Source organism: Dendropsophus ebraccatus, chromosome 12 (assembly GCF_027789765.1).
Source record: "Dendropsophus ebraccatus isolate aDenEbr1 chromosome 12, aDenEbr1.pat, whole genome shotgun sequence".
NCBI classification, from domain to species: Eukaryota; Metazoa; Chordata; class Amphibia; order Anura; family Hylidae; genus Dendropsophus; species Dendropsophus ebraccatus.
The window spans coordinates 57,039,452-57,065,338 of record NC_091465.1 but is presented as its reverse complement, the minus strand read 5'-3'; the positions used below and the strand labels follow the sequence as shown (position 1 = coordinate 57,065,338).

The following is a 25,887-nucleotide window of genomic DNA, read 5'->3' as shown; positions in this document are numbered from 1 at the left end:
AGTGTTGGTGAACAGGCAGAGTAAATGTAGTCAGCAAGCTGGGCCGGCAACGAGAGTAACATGGTACCAGGGTTATGGAAGCAATATAGTCAATCTGGCATAAGATCAGGGCATGCAGAGAGTTTGGGGTTTTGCAAACACCCAACCTACTGTAGTTTCACACATGACTAAGCTATAGGATAGATAGATAGATAGATAGATAGATAGATAGATATAGTTGTTGTTGATAGGGAGCAGCACTAAGGAAAAATGCAGGTGGGTGCCAGCGATGTGCAATTTAGTAGCCATGGTTGCATGACGATATAGGTAGGTAGAACCACCGCAGCACTCCAAATAAAATTTATTAAATTTACGTTTTTGAACTTTATTTGGAGTGCTGGGGGGTTCTGCCTAGATAGATAGATAGATGCAGTGTCCCAGAACGGGTGTGCCACTTCTTTGTGCAGCATATTAAGGTCAGTACTTATGTGTTTGTATGCTCTGGGACGGAAGTATGTGGTTTTCCACTATCTACCACAGCAGAAGGAAGAGGCTACTAAGGGTTAACTGTGAAACTGTATTGCCTTCTATATTTGCTTTTGTCTGTGCCGCTGTCTCAGGTTTATTATGGACCTATCTCTGAGTTGGGTACCCCACAGTTCATTTTCCTATAGCCTATTACATAATAGATTCTTTGTCTCCCTGCCCAGATAGATCACCCCTAGAGGTATATGTACTGTGTAGAGATGAGCGAATACGATTTGATCGAGTAGGTATTCAATCGAATATTGCGGCATTCCAAAGATTCGAATACAATCGAGTAATGTGTCGAATACGCGGGAAACATTCGAAAGCCCTCCCATCGCTTTTTTTAATCCAATCACCATGCAGGGAGGCCGTGAGGGACCCTGGGAGTATGCACGCAGCACGAAAACGGCGCCTACCCTCGTTGGATGGCTGAACCACATGACCTCGAATATTTAAGACTTGACTTCCGCCTCTCGACCACAGATGCACCTTTAACATAGGGAGATTTCTTCGAGCAGGGAGAGATAGGTTTTAATAGCTTTTTGGTTAGGCAGGCTTACTACAGAACCCAAAAGTCCTTTTCAGGGCTAATATCCAGCAAAAAAGTAATCTCTGGAGTCTGCATCCAATGCATTTCTCAGTGCTAAGAAATAGATGATATAACAGCAGCAGCAGCTGTATTCATTCCAGTACCCTGTGTGTACAAGTGACTTATAGTGTCCCTGGTTTAGCCCACTAAGGGCACGTTAACCTTATACCTATTGTGCCAGTAGCCCAGTAAAAGGCACATGATACCTATTGTGCCAGTTGCCCAGTAAAAGGCACGTGATACCTATTGTGCCAGTTGCCCAGTAAAAGGCACGTGATACCTATTGTGCCAGTTGCCCAGTAAAAGGCAAGTGATACCTATTGTGCCAGTTGCCCAGTAAAAGACAAGTGATACCTATTGTGCCAGCAGCCCAGTAAAAGGCAAGTGATACATATTGTTCCAGTAGCCCACAAAAAGGCACGTCATACATACTGTTCCAGTAACTTTCGTACAAGTGACTTATAGTGTCCCTGGTTTAGCCCACTAAGGGCATGTTAACCTTATACCTATTGTGCCAGTAGCCCAGTAAAAGGCACGTGATACCTATTGTGCCAGTAGCCCAGTAAAAGGCACGTGATACCTATTGTGCCAGTAGCCCAGTAAAAGGCACGTGATACCTATTGTGCCAGTTGCCCAGTAAAAGGCAAGTGATACCTATTGTGCCAGTTGCCCAGTAAAAAGCAAGTGATACCTATTGTGCCAGCAGCGCAGTAAAAGGCACGTGATACATATTGTTCCAGTAGCTCACAAAAAGGCACGTCATACATACTGTTCCAGTAACTTTCGTACAGCATGATGCATGATAAACGCGAATAACATGACGCTCTACAGACGCACATTGGAATCATGTATGTAACGCTGTGCAAGAAATACGAACGAAATGTGTGAACATTGTCTTAAAGCATTCGCAAATATTTTTCCTTCGCAACTGCGGAGAGTGACATTATACTGCGATTTTGGGGTGTTGGGTGCACCCAGGCATGCTCCCCCTAATGTTCCAGTGTCATTCCGGAGGTGTTCGCATCGTTTAGGGAGGTTTCATGGGGGACTTGGTGACCTCCAAGTGGTCGAATTTTGATTTCCAAGTGACGAGAATTTTTGTCCCATAAACTATAGTGGGATCGAATAGTCGTTCAAATAGTCGAATCTCGGTGCCTATACGATTCGAATTCTCGAAAGTTGAATATTTCACTACTCACTCATCTCTAGTACTGAGGTAACAGTAGTTTGGGGATTCTAGTCAGAGTATTAAGGGGGAGGGACTACACGAAAAAGAGAGCCTACTGAAGAGATTCTTTCAGAGCCTGGCCTTAAGACCAGAACCCATTTGTGGTACTATATGAGAGACTATCCTTCTATTCTTCTGCAAGTATGTACCCTAACCATGTCCGGCTAGGGCGCCCCGCTGTGTGGTTGCGATCGAGAGACATGGGACAACCCTAGCCACACTGGGTGGGTATGTCTCCACATCCTCATTCAGTCAGAGGCTAGATAAGCACAATGTAGCTGAAAACCCCTGATTTAGTGTCACAGACACAGGGCCAGCCTTAGGCGCCCTGTGCAAAACCTTTTTTTGCCACGCCCCCCCCTTAAGATAACATAAAGCTCCTTCAGCCTCCCACCCCTCCAGACAACACCCATTACCCGACCCCCACGCCATACACACAACTACCCCCCCAGCCATTCACACAACTACCACCCCAGCTCCCCATACAACCACCACCCCCAGCCCCCCGCACAACTACCACCCCCAGCCAACCCCACACTACAGCCCCCCACACAACTACCACCCCCAGCCCCGCACACAACTACAGCTCCCACCCGACTACAGCCCCCCACGAAACTACCACCCCCATCCCCCAACATAACTACCACCCTCAGCCCCCAAAACAACTACAGCTTCCCACACAACTACCACCCCCATCCCCAACACAACTACCACCCCCAGCTCCCCATACAACTACCACCCCCATCCCCCAACACAACTACCACCCCCATCTCCTAACACAACTACCCCCCCATCCCCCAAGACAACTACCACCCCCAGCACCCCTATGTAGCAGAAAAAAAAAAAAAGAGGATACTCACCTCTAGGGATGGTCCGAACTCTCCGAGGTTCGGGTTCGTATGAACCCGAATGCTCGTCATCAGATTCTCGCTGTCTGCCCGCTCCGTGGAGCGGGTGGATACAGCGGGAGGACCGCCTGGAAAACTGGGATACAGCCTATGGCTATGGCTGTATCCCAGTTTTCCAAGTGGCCCTCTCGCTGGATCCGCCCGCTGCACGGAGCGGGCAGACAGCGGGAATCATTACCGAGAGTTCGGATTCGTACGAACCCGAACCAAACTCGGTTCGGACCATTCCTACTCACCTCTCTTCTCAGCAGCTTTCTCCTCCTGAGGCTCTGGTCCCAGTAGTGGCTATTTTTACACACATGGATCTTCCAGCCAGCCTCACACACAGCTCCTTTCGCCCGAAGCTCCTATATCCAGCTCCACTGTGCTGCACTCTCTTCTCTCCTGCCTGTCCCTGACATGTGGAAGATAAGCATGGGAGTGCAGCCGCCAAGGGACTGGAGATAGAAGCTTTGGGGGAAGGTAGCTGTGTGTGTGTGAGGCTGGCTGTGAAAGGGACAGAGCGTCTCTGAAGCGTCTCTGAAGCGATCTCACATTGTCAGTGGCCACTGACAGATCTGCTGACAGTGTCAGATGGATTCAGTTGCAGTCCCGGAGAGCTCCCCCCAGCTGGCCAAGAGTGAGGCAATCTGTGCAAGCACACAGGTTGCACACCCCAAAGGCCGGCCCTGCACAGACAGCATTAGACTCATGGTTATTATAACCCGTGGGTGTATGTACTCTTGTCTAATGGTCCTTTTACACGGAACGATTATCGTTCAAATTTGCACGATAACGATCGCATTTGAGCGATAATCGTTCCGTGTAAACACAGCGAACAATCAAGCGACGAGCGAGAAATCGTTCATTTTGATCTTTCAACATGTTCTCAAACCATCGTCGGTCGTTCGCTAAAAATTCGCAGATCGTTTCGTGTAAACAGTCTTTCACCGATTTACTCTATGTGTGAGATACAAACGATCGCATAATGATTTTCCATACGATATATCGTTCCGTCTAAACGCTGATCGGTAGAAAAAACACATAGTTATTTTGAAATCGTTAATCATTTGATCGGGCGAATTATCGTTCCGTGTAAAAACACCATAACATCCCAACAGCTAAGTACCTGAGGGTCTGGATAGGGCCCCTCCATACTCAATCATATTCAGTTATTCCAAGTACCCAGCTCACTAAGGGATCCCTGTCTGCAAAGTATTGCACCTTATTGAGAGAGAACTGTATAGCATGTACTGTAACTTTAAGAAGATTTTTCAGTAAACATTTTCCTGGTTAAGTTAATTACTTGACTCTGTGGTTCCTCATGCTACATCTGCACCTGCTCTAACCTTAAAGGGGAACTCTGGGTAGAGGTAAAAAAAATGAAACTTCTGCAGAAGCATATAGCATTAATTATTGTGTATCTGTATTTCCTGGTTGAGCAGATGTACTCAGCACTACAGGTTCTAAAATGCATTGCTTTCCCTGAGCTGTTCCATCACAGCCCCCCACCCTAACCTTTTCCCCGCCCAAATCTGTTGCAGAAAATCTAGGCTGTTCTCACACATTGCAGTTTCATTGTGTTACTGAATTATTTGCAGTACTTTTTCATTTCATAGCTGTCCCACCCGCACAGCACACTGTATTCTCTACCTGTAACATCACACAGCACGCTGTATTCTCTACCTGTAACACCACACAGCACGCTGTATTCTCTACCTGTAACGATGATATTGGAATAAAGCAAAAAACTTTTTTAATTTTTTTTTTCTTTTCATCTCCACGCACATATTATGATCAAGTATCTTTTATCTTTGAGGTTGAGCTCCACAATAAGGAAATTATTTGATATTATCTTACATGGGATATACTGTTTATGCCTTGTTTTTTGTGCAGGTGGGATTGGCAGTGCCAGCTCTGATCCCCTCTGCCGTTTAGCATCATTTTATTGTGTTACTGCATCATCTTTGTGCAGATGCTGCAGTACTACAATGACACTCCTACATGTGTGAACACAGCCCTAATTTCTCTGTAGACTTTTGCACAATCAGCGAAGGTGAAACACCTGCTTCTGGCCGGTCAGATATGGTGAATCACGCCCTTTGCCCTGTCTGCATCATTAGCCTGTGTCTAGCAAACACACACAATGTGAGACAGAGGCATGAAATATTTATCTCCTAAGGTAGGAGAGCAGTTGGAGCAGGAGGTAATGTGGATTGGCACAGAGGCCATTTTTCTTCACTTCCTGGATTTCTATCAGCTACCAGTGTGGCAGAACTGTACAGATATGGTAATACATTGTATAGACACATCTATATAACTTTTAATGTACTTTTAATAGAAAACAAGTTTTCCCTATCCGGAGTTCCCCTTTAAAGAAGTATGTGTCAGTGCATTTCGAGGTGGGAACATACCGTGCCCCTGTGACATGTGAATTTTAGAATATACACTGGAAGAAGTAGAAGACCTTTTCTGTTGCACTATTGGACAATGTTCACATGGCGTATAACAACGAACATTGTTTGACACAGCCGGTGTTGGGAGTGTCAAACAACGGCGGCTATTTTACATGTTAATCTGGCGGATAGTACATTATCAGCCAGATGAACATTATTTTAAAAATCAATGAAATCCTGCTGCCATATGGGTGTTCCAGGAAATCAATTAACCATTGATTTTTAGACACACTACAGCTGACATGACAGCCACACTCTGTGTGAACTGTCAATTATCTGTGGCCGCTGTTTCCGAACAACAGTCCCAAATGTGTGAACAACGCCTGCTGTTTGCCTTGACTTTAATGCTGCTCATTATTTTATCACAAGAACAGGCGCTGTTTTATGTGCTAACAACTGATGAGCTTGTCAGAAAAAAATACATAGTGTGAACATAACCTTAATCCAGTTTCATAGGAGTGTTCTATTGGCTGACTGATGGTTAAATGACCTGAACTATTGTAATAATAGTGATCTGTGATGCTGTTAGTTCAGTTCATCAGACAACAGGAATTGTGACCAACATCTAGGCACAAAATGGCCTTTAATATACCAGTATAAAATTAGAGTTTGTCTGGCACAGTCTCTATGATTGTATGCTTGTAATTTGACAGCTATTATTATTTTTTACCTAGCAGTAGCAGGTAGTGCAGGTGATGAGATGAGAACTGGAATGTGAATGGTTGCTAGGGGAACTGACTCATTTTTCTTTTGAGAAATGGTCCCACTTAAACGATTTTGGTTTCCGGTTAAATTGTCACTGTCATTATAAACTTCAAAATCTAAATGAAAAGTAGATGTGAAATAAAGCAAATTTGCTATTTACAATCATAATTTTTTTAGTTATCATGCTTTAGAACAAAGGTATACTTACTTGTGTCCAGGTCCAGTCTTCTGAAGGTAGCTTTTTAGTCTTGTTCTGGTTGAAAAAAGAGACTAAACACACAAAGTCCGATCCAATAGAGTGTCACAGCTCAATATGTCTGTCATTCACATGATTGCCTTCACTGTGAGTGTTCAGATGACCTAGGAAAAACTGGACTTCCTGTTTATAGACTCTTTGGGGAAAAAAAAGTCTAAACACAATGGTGTGTTTTCCATGATAACTTTAACCCTTAGAGGAGCGGGCCAATTTCAATTTTTGTGTTTGCGTTTTCTCCTCTTAAAAGGCCATAGCAGTAGCATTTTTTTTTACATAGAAACCCACATGAGCCCTTATTTTTTGCGCCGCTAATTAAACTTTGCAATGACAGGCTGAATTTTTTCATAAAGAACACTGCAAAACCAGAAAAAAATTTTTTATGTGTCAGGAAATTGGGGGGGGGGGGGGGGGGAAGTGTTTTTTTTTGTTTTTTTTTAATTGGGGGGTTATTGTTTTATTGTTTGTAACATGTATCACTTTTATTTTAATTTGATGGCTTGTAAAAAATTTAAACAATTGTTAACAAATATATGTTCCTTAAAATCTTGAAATGCTTATAGCGCTTTTATCCTTTGGTCTATGGGGCTGTGTGAGGTGTCATTTCTTGTGCAATTATGTTTTCTTTCTATCGGTACCTTGATTGTGCATATGTGACTTTTTGATCGCTTTTTATTAAAATCTTTTTGGGATTTGATGCGATCAAAAATGCGCAATTTTGCTTTTTTTTTGCAACTTTTTTACGCTTACGCCATTTACAGTGCGAGATCAGGAATGTGATAAATTAATATTTTGGGCAATTACGCGGCGATACCAAACATGTATATATTTATTTATTTTTATTTATAACATGGGAAAAGGGGGGTGATTCAAACTTTTATTAGGGGAGAGGGCCCTTTATTAATAATAACACTTTTTTTTTTTTTTTTTTTACACCTATACTAGAAGCCCCCCTGGGGGACAAGTATAAGTACACTGATCTCTTGTTGAGATCTATAGTATAGTTATGCTGCATAGATACATAAGATCGGCACTGTATTGCTTTCGGCTGCTGCAAAGCAATCGAGTGCCTAGCTGGAATCAGCGCCATTACGGCGCAGACCCTGGCCGGTGCCGGAAGCAAGGATCGCCCCTCTGCGACAACGATGCGGGGAGGGGGCGATCCACCCCACAAGACACCAAGGAAGCCCGTCAGCTAGGATTCAGATGCAGCTGTCAACTTTGACAGCTGCACCTGAATACTTAATTAGCGGGCATGGTGATCAGACCATGCCCGCTAATAACCGTGGTCCCGGGCTACAAGTGGCACCCGGGACCTCGGCGGTTCAGCTCTGAACTCCCCTAGGCGATCCAGTACGTACAGGTATTTTATATCTACTGTTGATTTAGATTATGAAAGTTATAACGACAGTGACATATTAAGCTTTAATCTGCAATTAAGATAAATAAGGCCCAAGGCCAATCATTGCAGGTAACTGGCATAAATCTTAACTCTGCATCTCTCTCACATGGAGGATTGTATGTTGCCTGCTCCAGAGTTAGTTAAAAAGCTATGTACAGTACCTGGCATGAAACAAACAATTAAAAACCGTCAATGCTGTTTATCAACAGGCTCTGTTATACAGTCCCATGACTTTGTCTAACTGCTGGGGTATATAGGGCTACGAGGAATAAACAAAAAAGCATGGGTGCCTCCTTGCCACCCTTGGAACAAATTCAATGAACACTCCAAAAGACATATAAGCACTTTATACTTGGGTAGGGCCAGGTTTTTTTCTAGTTACCTCGTAAAATAGAACCTATGGTAGCTGATTATAGAAACTATGATAACCATTGTGTCAAGGTGTGTTATCTAAATATATTTAGGGTATAAACCCACACACCGTATATGCAGCGTATTTACTGCTGCGATACGCAGCAAACTCGCAGCAAACTCGCAGCAAAATCGCAGCAGATTAGATCTAAATAACTGAACACAGCATCAAATCTGTACCAACAAATCTGCTGCGTATTTGTTGCATATCTGCTGCATATACGGTGTGTGGGTTTATACCCTTAAAGAGTCGCTGTCGTGAAATTTTTTTGGCAGAAATAAATAGTCCAGGCAATTTTAAGAAGCTTTGTAATTGAGTTTATTAGCCGAAAAATGAATTTTTATCATGAAAAAGCAGGTTAAAGCTCTCTCCCTGTCTTCATTGTTCTCCTATGGAGAGAGGGAAATAAAACAAGAAAACAGGACAACAAAGAGTAAATTTACAAATATATCATGGCTATCTTCTCTGACAGTCACCACTGACCTCTCTGACCTCTGAATACAGCTTCACCCAGCTCCATGTTTGTGTAATCCTTGGTTCTCTGGTCTCTGCTGCCAGCTAACTCCCTCCTCCCCCCTCCTCTCAGACAGGCAGGTTGTGTCTGATGCAACAAGTCACAATTTCCTTTTTTCCAGTGGATGACAGAAAGGAGAGGAGGGGGGGCTGGGAAAAGTCTTTTTAAATGCAGATAATGGCATATTTGCCTAATAAACCCAATTACAAAGTTTTTTAAAACTGTCTGGACTATTGATTTCTGGAAAAAAAATTCATGACAGTGACTCTTTAAATCCTGGTTCTGGCTTGCAAAAACTGAAGCAAAATACTGTAATGATTGTTACATTTATTTATTTAGAGATGAGTTCACTGAACTTTTCAAAAGTTTAAAGTGTCACTGTTGTTTACATTTCTTTTACAGAAATTGGCGATTTTTATAATGAAAAAGCAGTTTAGAGCTCTCCCTCCTGTCTTCATGATTGGTTGAGGGAGATTGAGGGAGATTAGGCACCAAAACAGGACAACAAAGAGTTAATTTACAGCTACATTACCAGGCTATCTCCTCTGAGGTCAGCACTGACCTCTCTGACCTCTGCTCCCTGCTGTGTAATCCTTTGTTCTCTGCTCTCTGCTGGTGACTAATTTCTATCCTCCCTTCTCCCCCCTCCCCTCTTCATAGAACAGACGGGACCCGACTGTGTAAAAGAGTCGAGATTTCCCGATAATGAGCAAGTGGATGAGACAGAGGGAGGGAGGGGGGACCTGGCGAAAGGCTTTTTGAATGCAGATAATGGAATATTTGCCTAATAAACCCAATTACAAAGTTTCTTAAAATCGCCTGGACTATTGATTTCTGCAAAAAAACGAAATGACAGTGACACTTTTAGTTAGTCTGAACTGAACGTTAACCCGTTAAGGACAGAGCCTGAAATGGCCTTAAGGACAGAGACAAATTTTATGAATATGACCTGTGTCACTTTATTCATTAATAACTACGGGATGCTTTTACCTATCCGGCCGAGTTTGTTTTCTCATGACATATTGTCCTTTACATTTCTGGTAAAATGGTGTCGATACTCATAACGAATCTTTATGAAAAACACCAAAATAACGTGAAAAAATGCATTTTCCAACTTTGAAACATTTCTGCTTATACAGAAAATGGTTATGCCACATAAATTATTTGTTAAAGCGCTGCGGAATATGTTGGCGCTATACAAATAAATATTATTATTATTATTATTGTTAAATAGCATTAGCAACATGTCTACTTTATGTTGGTAGCTTTTATTAAACTATATTTCATTTTTTTTAGACAATAGGAAGTTTAAAACATTAGCAGCAATATTCCAAATTTTCAGTAAAATTTCAAAATCAGATATTTTTAGGGACCTGTTCAGGTTTAGGCTAGGTTCAGACTATGTAACTGTGCGGCTGTATTTGCGGCTGTAATTGTGCGGCGGTATTTTTGGTGGTTCATGCGTACGCTGGAAAGTATACGATATACGGCTGCACAGTGCATACTATGTATGAATCTACGGCCCTATCGTAAACGCACCCGTAAAAAATTAACAAGACCATTGTTTGCGGCTGGAAATGCGGCCGTGGATTGACAGGCGGTTCGTACGGAGTACTTCTAAAATAGCCGGCAATGATGCCGAATGCCGATGCCTCTAATAGTTAATATATTAAATTAATAAAACACATTTTCTTTGTAATAAAGTCCCTTTCGTTGTTCAATAATTTAATTCTAACGAATCCATCATTGTGCAATTAAATATACTGTTAACCCCTTAACGACATCGGGCGTAAACTTATGCCCTCGCGCCCTGGTACTTAGCGCATCAGGGCGTAAATTTGCGCCCGATGTTTCCCCGATTGCTGCGTGTTCAAACACAGCGATCGGGGAAGATGGCCTGCTATAAATCATAGCAGGCCATCTTAGCTTCTCGGCACAGGGGGTGGTTAACACCCCCCATGCTTACGATCGCCGCTATTGGTTAATCAATTCATATCAGCCAACAGTGGCGATCGGAACCTTTCCGGGTCATCAGTGACCCGATGATCTGGAAAAAAATGGCGGTCGGTGCTGTCCGAGGACGGCACCGACCGCCATTACTGTAAAAAGTAATGGTGGCCACAGCGCCACCAGCCCGATCGCCGTGAACGGCCGGCTGGCCGTTCACGGCGATCGGGCCGGTGGCACGGCGATCAGAGTCCCCCAAAATAGTAAATACCTGCTCTGGACCCCTCAGCTAGGTAGCTGAGGGGTCCAGAGCAGGTATTTGTACGTTACTCACCTGTTCCGGGGTCCTGATCAGCGTCTTCCGGGTTCGCGGCGTCCTCAGTCTTCTCCTTCGGTCTTCGGCTCTTTCCGGCGGTCCCCGTCGTCTTTTTTCGGCTATTTTCAGCTCCAGCCTTGTCTTTTTCCGGATTTTGCCACCATTCCCATTAGAGGATGCCATGATGCAATTGCAAAGCCTCTGTGCTGCCAGGGCAGTAGAAACCCCCCACAAGTGACCCCATTCTGGAAACTACACCCCATAAGGAATCTAACAAGGGGGGCAGCGGGGATATGGCCCCCTGGTGACGGCCACATTTGGGACGTGAAAATGAAAAAAATGGTATTTTTTATTTTCTCGGCACATGTTCTACGTAAGTGCCCGTCACCAGTGGGGTCCATATACTCACTGCACCCCTTGTTAGATTCCTTATGGGGTGTAGTTTCCAGAATGGGGTCACTTGTGGGGGGTTTCTACTGTCCTGGCAGCACAGGAGCTTTGTAAATGCGACATGGCCTCCATCCTCCATTCCAGCCTCTAAATGGCGCTCTGTCCCTTTGGTGGCTTGCCCTGTGCCCATATGGCACATTATGCCCACATGTGGGGTATTTTCGTACTCAGGGGAAACTACTCTACACGTTTTGTGTTCATTTTATTTTTTTAACCCCTTGTGGAAATGGAAAAAATCAAGGCTAGACCAACATTTAGTGTAATTTTTGTAAAATTTTTACTCTAAATCATTAATCTTGTCATGATTTTTTCATTTTCACAAAGGGCTAAAAGATAAAAAAAACACTAAATGTGTAGCGCAATTTCCCCTGAGTACGGAAAAACCCCACATGTGGACATAAAGCGCCATGCAGGTGCAGGGTAAGCCTCCGAAGGGAAGGAGCGCCATTTGGTTTTTGAAGGCTGGATTTGGATGGAATGGATTTCGAGGGGCCATGTTGCATTCAAAACCCCCCACAAGTGACCCCATTATGGAAACTACACCCCTCAGGGAATGTAACAAGGGGTGTAGTGAGCATATGGACCCCACTGGTGACGGGCACAAATGTGGAACAATGTGGCGTGAAAATGAAATATTAAATTTTTTACACTATAATGTTGGTTTAGCCTTGAATTTATTTTCACAAGGGGTTAAAAGAGGGGAAAAAAAACAAAATGTGTAGAGCAATTTCCTCCGAGACCGTAAATACCCCACATGTGGACGTAAAGCGCCATGTGGGCGCAGGGCAAGCCTCCGAAGGGAAGGAGCGCCATTTGGATTTTGGACGTTGGATTTGGCTAGAATGGATGATGAACGCCATGTCGCATTTACAGAGCCCTCGTGCTGCCAAAACACTGGAAACCCCCCACAAGTGACCCCATTCTGGAAACTGCACCCCTCAAGGAATCTAACAAGGGGTGCAGTGAGGATATGGACCCCTTGATGACGGGCACATTTGTGCCATGAAAGTGAAAAAATGAAAATTTTCCCTTTCACGTCACATTGTTCCACATTTGTGCCCGTCACCAGTGGGGTCCATATGCTCACTGCACCCCTAGTTAGATTCCTTGAGGGGTGTAGTTTCCAGAATTTGGTCACTTGTGGGGGGTTTCCAGTGTCTTGGCAGCACGAGGGCTCTGTATATGCGACATGGCCCTTGAAATCCTTTCCAGTGAAATTCAGCTTCCAAAAGCCAATTGGCACTCCTTCCCTTTGGAGGCTCGTCCTGCGCCCCTTTGGCGCTTTATCGCCACATGTGGGGTATTTCCGTACTCGGGAGAAACTGCGCTACACATTTTGTGTCTTTCTTTTCCTCTTATCCCTTTAAGAAAATGAAAAATTGAAGGCTAGAACAACATTTTAGTGTAAAAAATAAATTTTTCTTTTTTCACGCCATATTGTTCGGAAAATCTGTGAAGCACCTGTGGGGTCCAAATGCTCACCGCACCCCTTGTTACATTCCTTGAGGGGTGTAGTTTTCTAAATGGTGTCCCTTTAGGGGTGTTTTTTAGGTTTTGGCACCCCAGAGCCTCTGCCAACCTGAAGTGGTACGGTCAAAAATGACCAAATATAACTGAGGCATTGAAATTCACTAGGCGCTCCATTATATCTGAGGCTTGTGGTTGCGTCAAATAGCACAATAGGGCCACATATGGGGTATTTTTATAAACTGCAGAAACGGGGCAATAATTATTGGGGTGCATTTCTCTGGTAATAGGTTTATAATTATGAAAAATATTGGATTACAATAAAATCTCTGCACAGAAAATTAAAATTTTCAAATTTCTTACACACTTGGCTTTTATTTCTGTGACTCCACTAAAGGGTTAAAACACTTTCTGGATATGCTTTTGCAGAGTGTGGGGGATGCAGTTTCTAAAATGGGGTGCTTTGTGGGGCTTTCTAACATACAGGCCCCTCAAATACACTTTGAACCTGAACAAGTCCCTAAAAATATCTGATTTTGAAATTTTACTGAAAATTTGGAAATTTGCTGCTAATGTTTTAAGCTTTGTATTGCCCAAAAAAAAAAAGAAAGATCGTTTAATAAAATGCCGTTTAATAAAGTAGACATGTTGCTAATGCTATTTAATATATAATTTATGTGGTATAACCACTTTCTGTATAAGCAAAAAAGTTTCAAAGTTGGAAAATTCATTTTTTCACATTTTTTCACATTATTTGGGGTTTTTTCATAAAGATTCGTTATGAGTATCGACTCCAATTTACCAGAAATGTCAAAAGAAAAGTACAATATGTCTCGAGAAAACAATCTCAGAATCAGCCGGATAGGTAAAAGCATCCCGAAGTTATTAATGAATAAAGTGACACTGGTCATATTCATAAAATTTGTCTCTATCATTAAGGCCATTTCAGGCTCTGTCCTTAAGGGGTTAAAATAAATATATATATATAAATAAATGTATATTTATATATATATTTATTTTTTGACAGTATATTTAATTGCACAATAATGGATTAGTTAGAATTAAATTATTGAACAACGAAACTGATTTTATTTCAACGAAAATGTGTTTTATTAATTAAATATTAATTAGTACAGGAAGCTCCAGTAAGCCGTTAATTCATATTGCCGGCAATAGAGCTTTCTGTACTAATCATCACTTTACTTTAATTAAAACATCAAATGTTTCTTCTAATTATGTTATCACAATAGCATTATTAGAAGAAACATTTAGAATTATATGTCCGCTCAGCTGATTGGCTGTTCGGCTGAGCGCACATATAATTAGCGGGTCCGCAGCACAGTGACTTCATTGTGCTGCGGACCAGTGAAGAGACAACATCGGGGTGAGTATAGAGCTCTCCCCACCCCCTCCCCAGCACTGCACCCATCCCAGCAAGGAAGGGGGGTCCCTTAACCCCTTCCTTGCTGGGATGGGTGCAGTCTGACATCAGTCTGGCCCCCAAGGGGTTAAGGGGGATGCAATACATCCTCCCTTAACCCCTTGGGGCCCAGACTGTAAGCAGCGATCTGTAAAGATGCTGCATACTGTAAGGAGCACAACACCGCTCACAATAATGGGTGTTGTGCTCCTGTTTGTGTGTTTTTTGTGTGTTTCTCCCTTTTTGTTTTTCAGATATCGGTATCCTGTGGATTACGTCGGATTCCGTGGACTACGTCGATGACCAGCGGTTGTTTTTTTTTTTTTTTAATAAAATGGTCAATGAGGGGTGTGGGGGTGTTTTTATTTGAATAAAAAAATTTTTTAACTTGTGTCTTGTCTTTATTTCTTTACTTTATAGACTTAGTATTGGAAGCCGTCTAATAGACGGAATCCATTAATAAGTGTGGGCCTAGTGTTAGCCGGTATAAAATGGCTAACACTAACCCCCCATTATTACCCCAGTACCCAATGCCACCAGGGGTACTGGGAAGAGCCGGGTGCCAGTGGTCCCGGAGCGTCAAAATTGGCGCTCCTGGACCGGGCGGCAGCAGGCTGGTAAGATTTAGGCTGGGGAGGGCCTAAACCAATGTCTCTTCCCACCCTGGTGTTACCAGGCTGCTGTCGTTTGGTTTTTAACCCGGCTGGTTATAAAAATAGGGGTGACCCTATGCGTTTTTTTTTAATTATTTATTTATTTATTTAAAAAAAAAACGCATTGGGTCCCCCCTATTTTTATAACCAGCCGGGTTAAAAACCAAACGACAGCAGCCTGGTAAGACCAGGGTGGGAAGAGCCATTGGTTTAGGCCCTCCCCAGCCTAAATCTTACCAGCCTGCTGCCGCCTAGTCCATGAGCGCCAATTTTGACGCTCCAGGACCACTGGCACCCGGCTCTTCCCAGTACCCCTGGTGGCATTGGGTACTGGGGTAATAATGGGGGGTTAGTGTTAGCCATTTTATACCGGCTAACACTAGGCCCCAACTTAGTAATGGATTCCGTCTATTAGACGGCTTCCACTACTAAGTCTATAAAGTAAAGAAATAAAGACAAGACACAAGTTAAAAAAAATTTTTATTCAAATAAAAACACCCCCACACCCCTCATTGACCATTTTATTAAAAAAAAAAAACGACCGCTGGTCATCGACGTAGTCCACGGAATCCGACGTAATCCACAGGATACCGATATCTGAAAAACAAAAAGGGAGAAACACACAAAAAACACACAAACAGGAGCACAACACCCATCATTGTGAGCAGTGTTGTGCACCTTACAGTATGCAGCATCTTTACAGATCGCTGCTTACAGTCTGGCCCCCAAGGGGTTAAGGGGGGATGTATTGCATCCCCCTTAACCCCTTGGGGGCCAGACTGATGTCAGACTGCACCCATCCCAGCAAGGAAGGGGTTAAGTGACCCCCCTTCCTTGCTGGGAGGGGTGCAGTGCAGGGGAGGGGGTGGGGAGAGCTCTATACTCACCCCGATGTTGTATCTTCGCTGGTCCGCAGCACAATGAAGTCACTGTACTGCGGACCGGCTCTTTATATGTGCGCTCAGCCGATCAGCCAATCAGCTGAGTGCACATATAATTCTAAATGTTTCTTCTAATAATGCTATTGTGATAACATAATTAGAAGAAACATTTGATGTTTTAATTAAAGTAAAGTGATGATTAGTACAGAATGCTCTATTGCCGGCAATATGAATTAACGGCTTACTGGAGCTTTCTGTACTAATTAATATTTAATTAATAAAATACATTTTCGTTGAAATAAAATCAGTTTAGTTGTTCAATAATTTAATTTAAACGAATTCATCATTGTGCAATTAAATATACTGTCAAAAAATAAATATATATATAAATATACATTTATTTATGTATATATTTATTTTAACAGTATATTTAATTGCAAAATGATGGAATCGTTTAAATTTAATTATTGAACAATGAAAGGGACTTTATTACAATGAAAATGTGTTTTATTAATTCAATATATTAACCATGAGAGACATCAACATCGGCATTACTGCAGAGGATCGCAAACCCTGGTAATAGCAATTCATGTAAACTGTTTCCCTGCTTTCCCAGATGCATCCAGAGGTGTTTGCATCACTTTCTTAAGATTTTATTTGTTATTTTTAGTTGAACGAGATTTCCAAGTAAATGACCGTATGTTTTCAGCCGCATGTCTATTTTTTCCCACGGCCGTAGTTTCATCCGCACATTTACAGCCGCATAAAAAATACAGCCGCACACATACATAGTGTGAACATAGCCTTAAAGTGTATTTGAGGGGACTGTATGTTAGAAAGCCCCACAAAGCACCCTATTTCAGAAACTTCACCCCACAAACTCTGCAAAAGCTAAGTGTGTAAGAAATTTTAAAATTTTTATTTTCTGTGCAGAGATTTTATTGTAATCCAATATCTTTCATAATGATAAACCTATTAGCAGAGAAATGTACCCCAATATTGATTGCTCCGTTTCTGCAGTTTATAGAAATACCCCATATGTGGCCCTATTGCGCTATTTGACGCAACGACAAGCCTCAGATATAAGGGAGCGCCTAGTGAATTTCAACGCCTCCGTTATATTTGGTCATTTTTGACCGTACAACTTCAGGTTGGCAGAGGCTCTGGGGTGCCAAAACCTAAAAAACACCCCTAAAGGGACACTATTTAGAAAACTGCACCCCTCAAGGAATGTAAAAAGGGGTGCGGTGAGCATTTGGACCCCACAGGTGCTTCACAGATTTTCAAAACAGTTTGGTGTAAAAAAGGAAAAATTCTATTTTTTACACTAAAATGTTGTTCTAGCCTTCATTTTTCATTTTTACAAGGGGATAAAAGAAAAAAATACACCAAACGTGTAGCGCAGTTTCTCCCGAGTACAGACTATACCCCTTGTTTCATTCCCTGAGGGGTGTAGTTTCCATAATGGGATCACTTGTGGGGGGGTTCAACTGTCTTGGCAACACAGGGGCCTTTTAAATGCAACATGGCCCCTCGAAATCCATTCCAGCCAAATCCAGCCTCCAAAAACCAAATGGTGCTCCTTCCCTTTGGAGGCTTACCCTGCACCTGCATGGCGCTTTATGTCCACATGTGGGGTATTTCCGGACTCCGGGGAAAATGCTCTACACATTTAGTGTTTTTTTTTTATCTTTTAACCCCTTGTAAAAATGAAAAAATCAAGACAAGATCAATGATTTAGTGTAAAAATTAAACATTTTTTACACTAAATGTTGGTCTAGCCTTGATTTTTTCCTTTTCCACAAGGGGTTAAAAAAGAAAGTGAACACAAAACGTGTAGGGTAATTTCCCCTGAGTACAAAAATACAAAAATGTGGATATAATGTGCCATATGGGCACAGGGCAAGCCACCAAAGGGACAGAGCGCCATGTAGAGGCTGGAATGGAGGATGGAGGCCATGTCGCAATTAAAAAGCTCCTGTGCTGCCAGGACAGTAGAAACCCCCCACAAGTGACCCCATTCTGGAAACTACACCCCATAAGGAATCCAACAAGGGGTACAGTGAGCATATGGACCCCACTGGTGATGGGCACATATGTGGAACATGTGCCGTGAAAACAACATTTTTTTTTTCCATTTTCACGGCACAAATGTGCCCATCACCAGGGGGCCATATCCCCCCCCCCCAGTGAATGGGGTCACTTGGGGGGTTTCTACTGTCCTGGCAGCACAGAGGCTTTGTAATTGCATGGTATCCTCTAATGGGAATGGCGGCCATACCTATTTAGCTTGGGAAAAGGGACAATTCTAATTTATTTGGGGGTATTAGGCCAATTATTAGTTTATAAGGTTGAAAATGACAGGTGTCCATCAAATTCAACCTGTGTTGATCCAGAGGAAGGCAAAAAACCCTTGTAAGGCAAATAACAGTAGCCTCATCACAGGGGAAAAATTCCTTCCTGACTCCATAATGGCAATCAGAATAATCCCTGGATCAACATGACCCCTGAAATAGGAATAAGGGACAGAATTTAGAAAATGTAAAACTCCAATGACGTGTGGTACGCCTTGAAGCGATCCAGTATGCAGAGATTGGGGTGAGCAGGACAGGTGTCACACTGGAAAATGGTGTCCTTTCTGATCCCCCTGTTACGCCACACTCTGCACTTCTTCTGGGGTCTCCTGTTTTCCAGTGTGGGGGACGTCACCTGGAAAATGTTGTCCTGGGGCGATACGGGGTCCTTCATATCCAGAAGCGCTGGGGCCGCTCCATGGCTGCTAAATATTAGGGCTTTATTACTTCTGCTGATATTTTGCCGCAAGCTACAGTAGCTCGGGCAGCGAGGGACCAGAAGAGGGGGTGCTGGTATAAAAGTTATCCCTGTACAGATGGTAACCTTTATCCAGCAGTGGGAAGATCAGTCCCAAACGATCTTCCCACTAACTCGGAGGATGGGGGGGGGGCATCTGGGGGCTGGATTCGGCTGTCCCTTCCTTCATACACCCTAAGGGTATGTGCACACTGCGGAATGGCGAAGGATAACCCTTTGTGCATTCACCAGCTGGCACCCACCGGCGGACTGATGCAGGCGCGCATCTCCGCTCGTGTCACACTCCATTCTATGCACGGGATTCTGCCCTCTGTCCAAAGAATGAACGTGTTCATTCTTTGGACGGACAACGGAATCCGCCCGTGCATAGAATGGAGTCTATGACACGGGTGGAGACGCGCGCCTGCTTCAGTCCGCCGGTTGGTGCCAGCTGTGGAATGCACAAAGGGTTGTCCTTCGCAATTCCGCAGTGTGCACGTACCCTAAATCTGTAAGTGTACCCTGAGGTACTCGCACAGAGTTTGTAGAATTTCCCGCCATACCGTCATCTCTTATTGGGACGGTACTGGCGGGAAAGACGTGTCTGGGGGGCAGCGTACGCTACGCTACCCCCAGACACGTCACTGGATGATGAGGATGAATGGAGGAAAGAAGGATCCCCCCATTCATCCTCACTGGCTGTTTCGGTGTCGGAGGCAATAATAACGTAAGTGTCCGATGTCGAAAACACCCTGGGGGCCATCTTTATACGGGGACTAGTATATGGGGTATGTAAATGTGTAGTGGTGTAGTGTAAAACTTTATTTCATGTAGTGTGGTGTAGTGTAGTGTTTTTTACGTGTTTTTTTGACAGTAAGAAAAAATATACCTATGCCAAGAAAGGAGCTGCTGATAAATGCCGCACTTATGTGCGGCACTTATCAGCAGACAGTGGCGGTAGGATATAGGGGGGGAAAATGCCCCTACGCCAAAAAGGAGGAGTTGCTGATCAGCGGCGCACTTACTTAGGGCGCAAAAAAAGAAAAAAAAATTGAAAAAAAAAATTACAAATATTTTTAACCCAAAGCAACTGATCAGTGAATGTTATTCACTGATCAGCCGCTAGGGGGCAGTAGAGCGACGCTGTCGGAGATTGCCGAGGCCCGCCGAACCCGAGGAACCGAGTGTTTCCAAAGATTTCCGACGCTGGACGGCCGAACCCGGAAGTGACCCGAAGAAGACGTGAGGACGGCGCAGACCGCAGATCGTCGCTCCGGACGCCTAGATCAGGTGAGTATGGTACACCTGCACCACACACACCTGTTCTGCACCCCTCAGCTATCTAGCTGAGGGGTGCAGAACCCGGCAAAACAGTTTTTTTTACAGTATGATCGCCATGATAGGCCGGCCGGTACTGGCCGGCCTATCACGGTGATCGTGGGGGTGGCATCGGCGCCATCTTTGGTGGGGACACTAATGGCGATTGGTGCTATCTCGGACAGCACCAATCGCCATTGCTTTCCGGGTCAGCGGGTCACCGATGACCCCGAAAGCTGTTTTCAGCTGCTATATGCTGATCTGTATTGATCAGCATATAACAGCGATCGTCGGCACGGGAGGGGTTAATCCCCCCCCCGTGCTGACGAGCAGAGATGGCCTGCTATACATTATAGCAGGCCATCTTCCCCGACCGCTGTGTGTTCACACACAGCGATCGGGGAAACATCGGGCGTAAGTATACGCCCGTTTGCGTTAAAGCCCACCCTGTGGGGGGCGTACACTTACGCCCGATGTCGTTAAGGGGTTAATCGAACCACACTAAAACGAACCACAACTAAAAACAATTGCAGGTACAATAGTGGTTTATAGAGGCTCTTTTGCCACGAAAACTCCTGGAGTCCAAGGAGTTCCACAATGTTCTTTTTGCCCCTGTGAAAACTGTGACATGCTCCCTAGCAGGGTGGGTAGGTGGGTACTCAGAGAAGTAGGGTAGGTGGGTAGGTGTCAGAGAAGTGAGCACAGTTGAAGGAAGCATGATGATCAGAGCACAAACCACTCCTGACAGGCTTTCATGGTAATTGCCCCCACCTACACAACCTCATTCACGGCCACCTTTAAACTACCAGAGCTGTTTTTAAAACAGATGAGAGCAGGAGATAAATTTCAGGAGGTGGCTGGGCATAGCATCTGTCAGAAGAGAAGTAGTAGTGGTGGAGTTCTATATAGTCAAGGGCTATGGTTTCCTAAGGGATGCAGAACAGCGATACCCTCTTTTTCAGCCAATGTTTAGTGAAAAGGAACTATATCCCAGAGTATATGCACAATCTTATTTTGGGAGTAGAAGTGGAGAACACTCCCATGCAAGGCCTGTGCAGCTGGTGGGAGGCTGCCATCACATGAACTGGTGTAGTTCCACCTGGATCTCTCTGTGGAATGGGAACGGAATCCACAACAGCATTAGTGTCTACACCTGATGGCTTACTTTTGAGGCCTGTGGCAGTGGCACAACCTCCACCCTCACCGAGGTGAGGGAGGACAAACAAAAGGTGATTATTGAAGCGATATGCACTTTTTGTTTGTCTTCCATCACCTGCACCTGAAGCTGGCTTGATCCATTGTGTTTTTGTAAGAAGAGATTTTTTTTCGGTGAGTGCCACTTGTCTGTGTATCTTTACTGCTGGATTTCTATACTCTCAAAGCTTTAATTGTGACCTGAGCACCTTCGGTATCTCACTGGTCTCCTGTTTCCACCTGGGTTTTTCATACACCACTCCCACATGAACTTGGATTGCTGGTAGTGTCGAGTTGCTATCAGTAAAGAGATGTTTATTATGCCGCGCAAAACCAAGACAGCGGTGGCAACTAGTCATCTGGGCAGGCAGCCGCCTGTGACTATTCATGGCTCTCTGTCTATCAGCACGCAGTTTGGGGATGATTGACAGAAAGGGAGGCCACTAATGGGTTTCTCTGCCTGTCAGTTATCCCACTGTGCACTGACAGGCAGAGAGCCGTGACTCTGCACCCACAATCTGTCCCCCCCCCTAACTTGTACCTTCGGATAGTGGCTTTTAATCCATGATCTGTCCTGAGGGCCATTCGGCAGGTGATGCAGTTATTGTCCTGAAAAACTACTTTTAAACTTGCAGCCCTGTATCAAACTGGCGTGGCCTAGAGTGACTGTGCATTAGGCTGGCACAACCTCTCTGTCCCTCCTCCCCGCCTTCTTCATCATTAGGATTGCTCCAGCCAGGTATTCTCCTATTCCTCACTTATCTGAACACTGCACAGGTGCCTTGTGCTGAGTTCACACAGGTGATGAATAGTAGAAAATCTGCCTAGAGCATTCCTGATTATGAAAAGCACGGGGACAGCTTATTTTAAGAGAGGCAACTTGCAGCATACTGATGTTAAATCCTTAAGCTGGGCCTAGCATGGGACCTGTGTTATATATTTATGTGTAATTTGATGCATGTTTAATTTATTAATCACAGAAAAAAACAGCCCAAAAATATTAAGTCCTAAACGCACCAAAGAATATAAATCAAAACTAAAAAAGGGAGGATCCACAAGGGATCACAGAAAAAGAAAGACAAATAAATATTATTATAATCTTTATTTAAATAATTCATATTTGATAAAAACTCATTAAAATAGAGGAAGTGAAACAGAACCATACAATACAAAGAATGGTGAGGGGACATATACTTTATGAGATCATGTATTGCACATGCATGAAGATAATACATGGACACTATATAGCTGTTGTAATAAAGGTAGCCTCCACAAGATGGCAAACAAGTACAAAATATAATTAAATAAAGGTAACAATAAGAAAAAATCTAAACAGGTGGAGAGCCTTGTAAAGTGCCAAGAGTACTCAGTGAGTACTGTACACAAGGTGAAGTCACCAAAGAATATTAAATGTAAATAAGCCAAGGAGGATACGTGTATTCAACTAAGTCCCACTTACTCACCCCAACGTGCGTTTCGCCAGCTATATAGTGACAAGTATATAGTGTCTATGTATTATCTTTATGCATGTGCAATATATGATCTCATAAAGTTTGTTATATGTCCCCTCACCATTCTTTGTATTGTATTGTATTGTATGAGTTTTTATCAAATATGAATTATTCAAATAAAGATTATAATAATATTTATTTTTGACTTCCTGCATTTTCTGTGATCCCTTGTGGATCTTCCCTTTTTTTGTTGTTTAATTTATTGTATACAAAAGAGATGGGCCGATTCAGAGATGTGTCTTTTTAAGTGACTTATCTTTGGCCAGCGGCCATTTTGAAGGCTGTAACCCGTTCTACCTAATATTCAAGTAAAGTCACTGTTGAACCACAATACCACGTCTCTCTGTTGCTTGATTTCTACTGCACCTCACCAACACCAAGGGTGTTCCTGTGATCACCTCAGATAACAGTATAAGAGTTGGCCCCAGGGTAAACTACAAGATCCATCAATATCACCAATACTTAGGTGCAGCCCCCCTTCAATCTCTGTGGCAGACCTCCTCAGGAGAGAGAGTCATAGGAATTAGGCTGTGGCAACACTTTATTATTGCTTCAACATATTCTCTTTTTAACAGGGCTAACTTCACCCATGAGAACTGTGGACAGTTGTGGTTTACTGACGTATAATGAGTCAGTGATCCACCAACATCCACAGCTCTCCTGGGTGAAGTTAAGTATCTGAGTCACCTGTCAGGTGATATCAAGTGGCCACTTCTTAAACTGTCTGGCAGCAGAATAAATGTCATTTGCAAATAAGTATGGTTTTGTCACAAACCAAACTTTTTGCCAAAATTTTAACAAATCTGGGTTTGGGAATTATGGTTCACTCATCTTTAATCAAAAGCTCATTTTGATGATGTACCCCCTTTGAAGAACTGTATACTTACTGTTACAGGGAACTACATTGAGGGCTTGCATATGAACTGGAATTTCCACTCTTACATTTGACCTAAATGAAACATAAAAGATACTTTAATTTAGTAAATATGTTTTCACAAATATGATTTGAATAAACCTTCTGAATCATCTGCATATGACTTTATGTATACCTGCTGTATAATCACTATATTATTTTTTAACACAGTTTGGTAGCTTTAGTACAGAGGTTTTAGACACAAAATACTTAATGTTTTATATATTTTATAAACATTTTGAAACAATAATCAACCCCTTCATGGCTGCCCAATGTTATTTAATGGGCTAGGCAGGGGAAGAAGCCCTAGGAGCTGACACCACTCTATATACAACGGGTATCTGCTGCTACAGTATGTGTTGCAGACACCTGCTGTTAAAATAAAAATAGTATACTAAAAACAGTATACTTTAGATGAGTGCTTCTCAATTCCAGTCCTCAGGCCTCACCAACAGGTCATGTTTTCAGGATTTCCTTAGTATTTCACAGGTGATATAATTATACTCAGTGCGTCAGATATTATCACAGCTACTCTTTGTATGGGAAATCCTCAAAACATGACCTGTTGGGGAGGCCTGAGGACTGGAATTGAGAAGCACTGCTTTAGATAAGCATTAATTATATTTTTGCTGGCTGTGGTGTTTATTTAGTCTACAGTACATTTTTTTGTGTTGCCCACCCTACCAATTGTTTTCCACAGCAACATTCAAATAGTGTAGCTTTTATAGTCTGACAGGTTAGCATTTGCTTGTTTTGGAATTTTTCTTTTGTATCTTTGGACAGAACTTCCGGTTATGCCAAATAGCATGATTGAATAGAACAACCTTACTCTTTTACACCTGAAGCTACCTTTGGTTATAGGTGATTTTTTGTTGTTGTTGTTGTTGTTGTTGTTTATGCTGTTTGAGAATACTAGGAGCTAGTATATTTTTTTTAGAAAAGGGGTGGGTGTGAAAATCACCCCAGGATGACATGGTAATAATGGACCTAAATTTGGATCTTGTTTTAATAAATGTCAAAGGTTTTCTAATGATCTTCCTAATTTCTTTTGCCGAAAAATCATATTTTATTTTCCATTCTTCTTTTTAGACTGAAGTCATTATTCCTGTTATAATCATTTTACTCTATGGATGCTTATTCTTACATCAAATTTTCTTATTTAGAAAATGTAGGTAACTTGCTAACCTTCCTGAAGATTTAAATAAAATGTGTACCTCATCAGAAAATCTGAAAATCAGAATTATTTTACTCTTACACAGTGGATTAAAGGGGAATTCCAAAAACAACAAAAAAAAAAGTTGTGGTTTTTTTCGCTGAAAAAAAACTTTAAGACTAGGTTCTGGTATTTGGAAATGTCTGGTATCTTATTGGTTCAAACATTTTCACACATAGCACCAATTGTGTTTATTAGAGATGAGCGAACACGATTCGATCGAGATGGTATTCAATCGAATATTGCGGTATTCAAAAGAAAGCCCTCCCATCGCAGTTGGTGCTTTTTTTCCAATCACCATGCAGGGAGGCTGTAAGGGACCCTGGGAGTTTGCTCAAATCATGATAACGGCGTCTACCCTCATTGGATGGCTGAACCACATGACCTTGAATCTTAAATACTTGGCGCCCGCTTCTAGTAGCATTTTGGTCAGGCAGGCTTACTACAGAACCCAAAAGTCCTTTTAAGGGCGAAGATGTAGCGAAAAAGTCATCTCTAAATCTAAAGCACTTCTTAGTGCTAAGACATAGATAGCAGCAACAGCAGCAGGTGTATTCATTTCAGTACCCTGTATGTAAAAGTGACTCATTGTGTCCCTGGTGTAGCCCACTAAGGGCACGTTATACATACTGTTCCACTAGCCCACTAAAGGCACATCATACATACTGTTCCAGTAGCCCACTAAGTGCACGTAATACATACTGTTCTAGTAGCCCACTAAAGGCACGTGATACATACTGTTCCAATAGCCCACTAAGGGCACGTTTTACATACTGTTCCAGTAGCCCACTAAGGGCATGTGATACATACTGTTCCAGTAGCCCCCTAAGGGCACATGATA

The 25,887-nt window shown here is 43.0% G+C and overlaps 1 protein-coding gene across 4 annotated transcripts in view; it reads right to left on the bottom strand.

Annotated features, from left to right (window-relative positions):
- Positions 1-25,887, bottom strand: part of LOC138769040 (NXPE family member 1-like) — an 83,974-nt gene that overhangs the window by 10,984 nt on the left and 47,103 nt on the right. For all 4 annotated transcript variants that reach the window (XR_011359202.1, XM_069947203.1, XM_069947205.1 and 1 more), the window contains one exon: positions 23,808-23,869. Coding sequence is in view for 3 of the 4 variants with exons in the window: in XM_069947203.1 (XP_069803304.1) it covers positions 23,808-23,869 (62 nt within the window). In the remaining variant the exon portion in view is untranslated. The remainder of the gene's footprint in view (positions 1-23,807; positions 23,870-25,887) is intronic.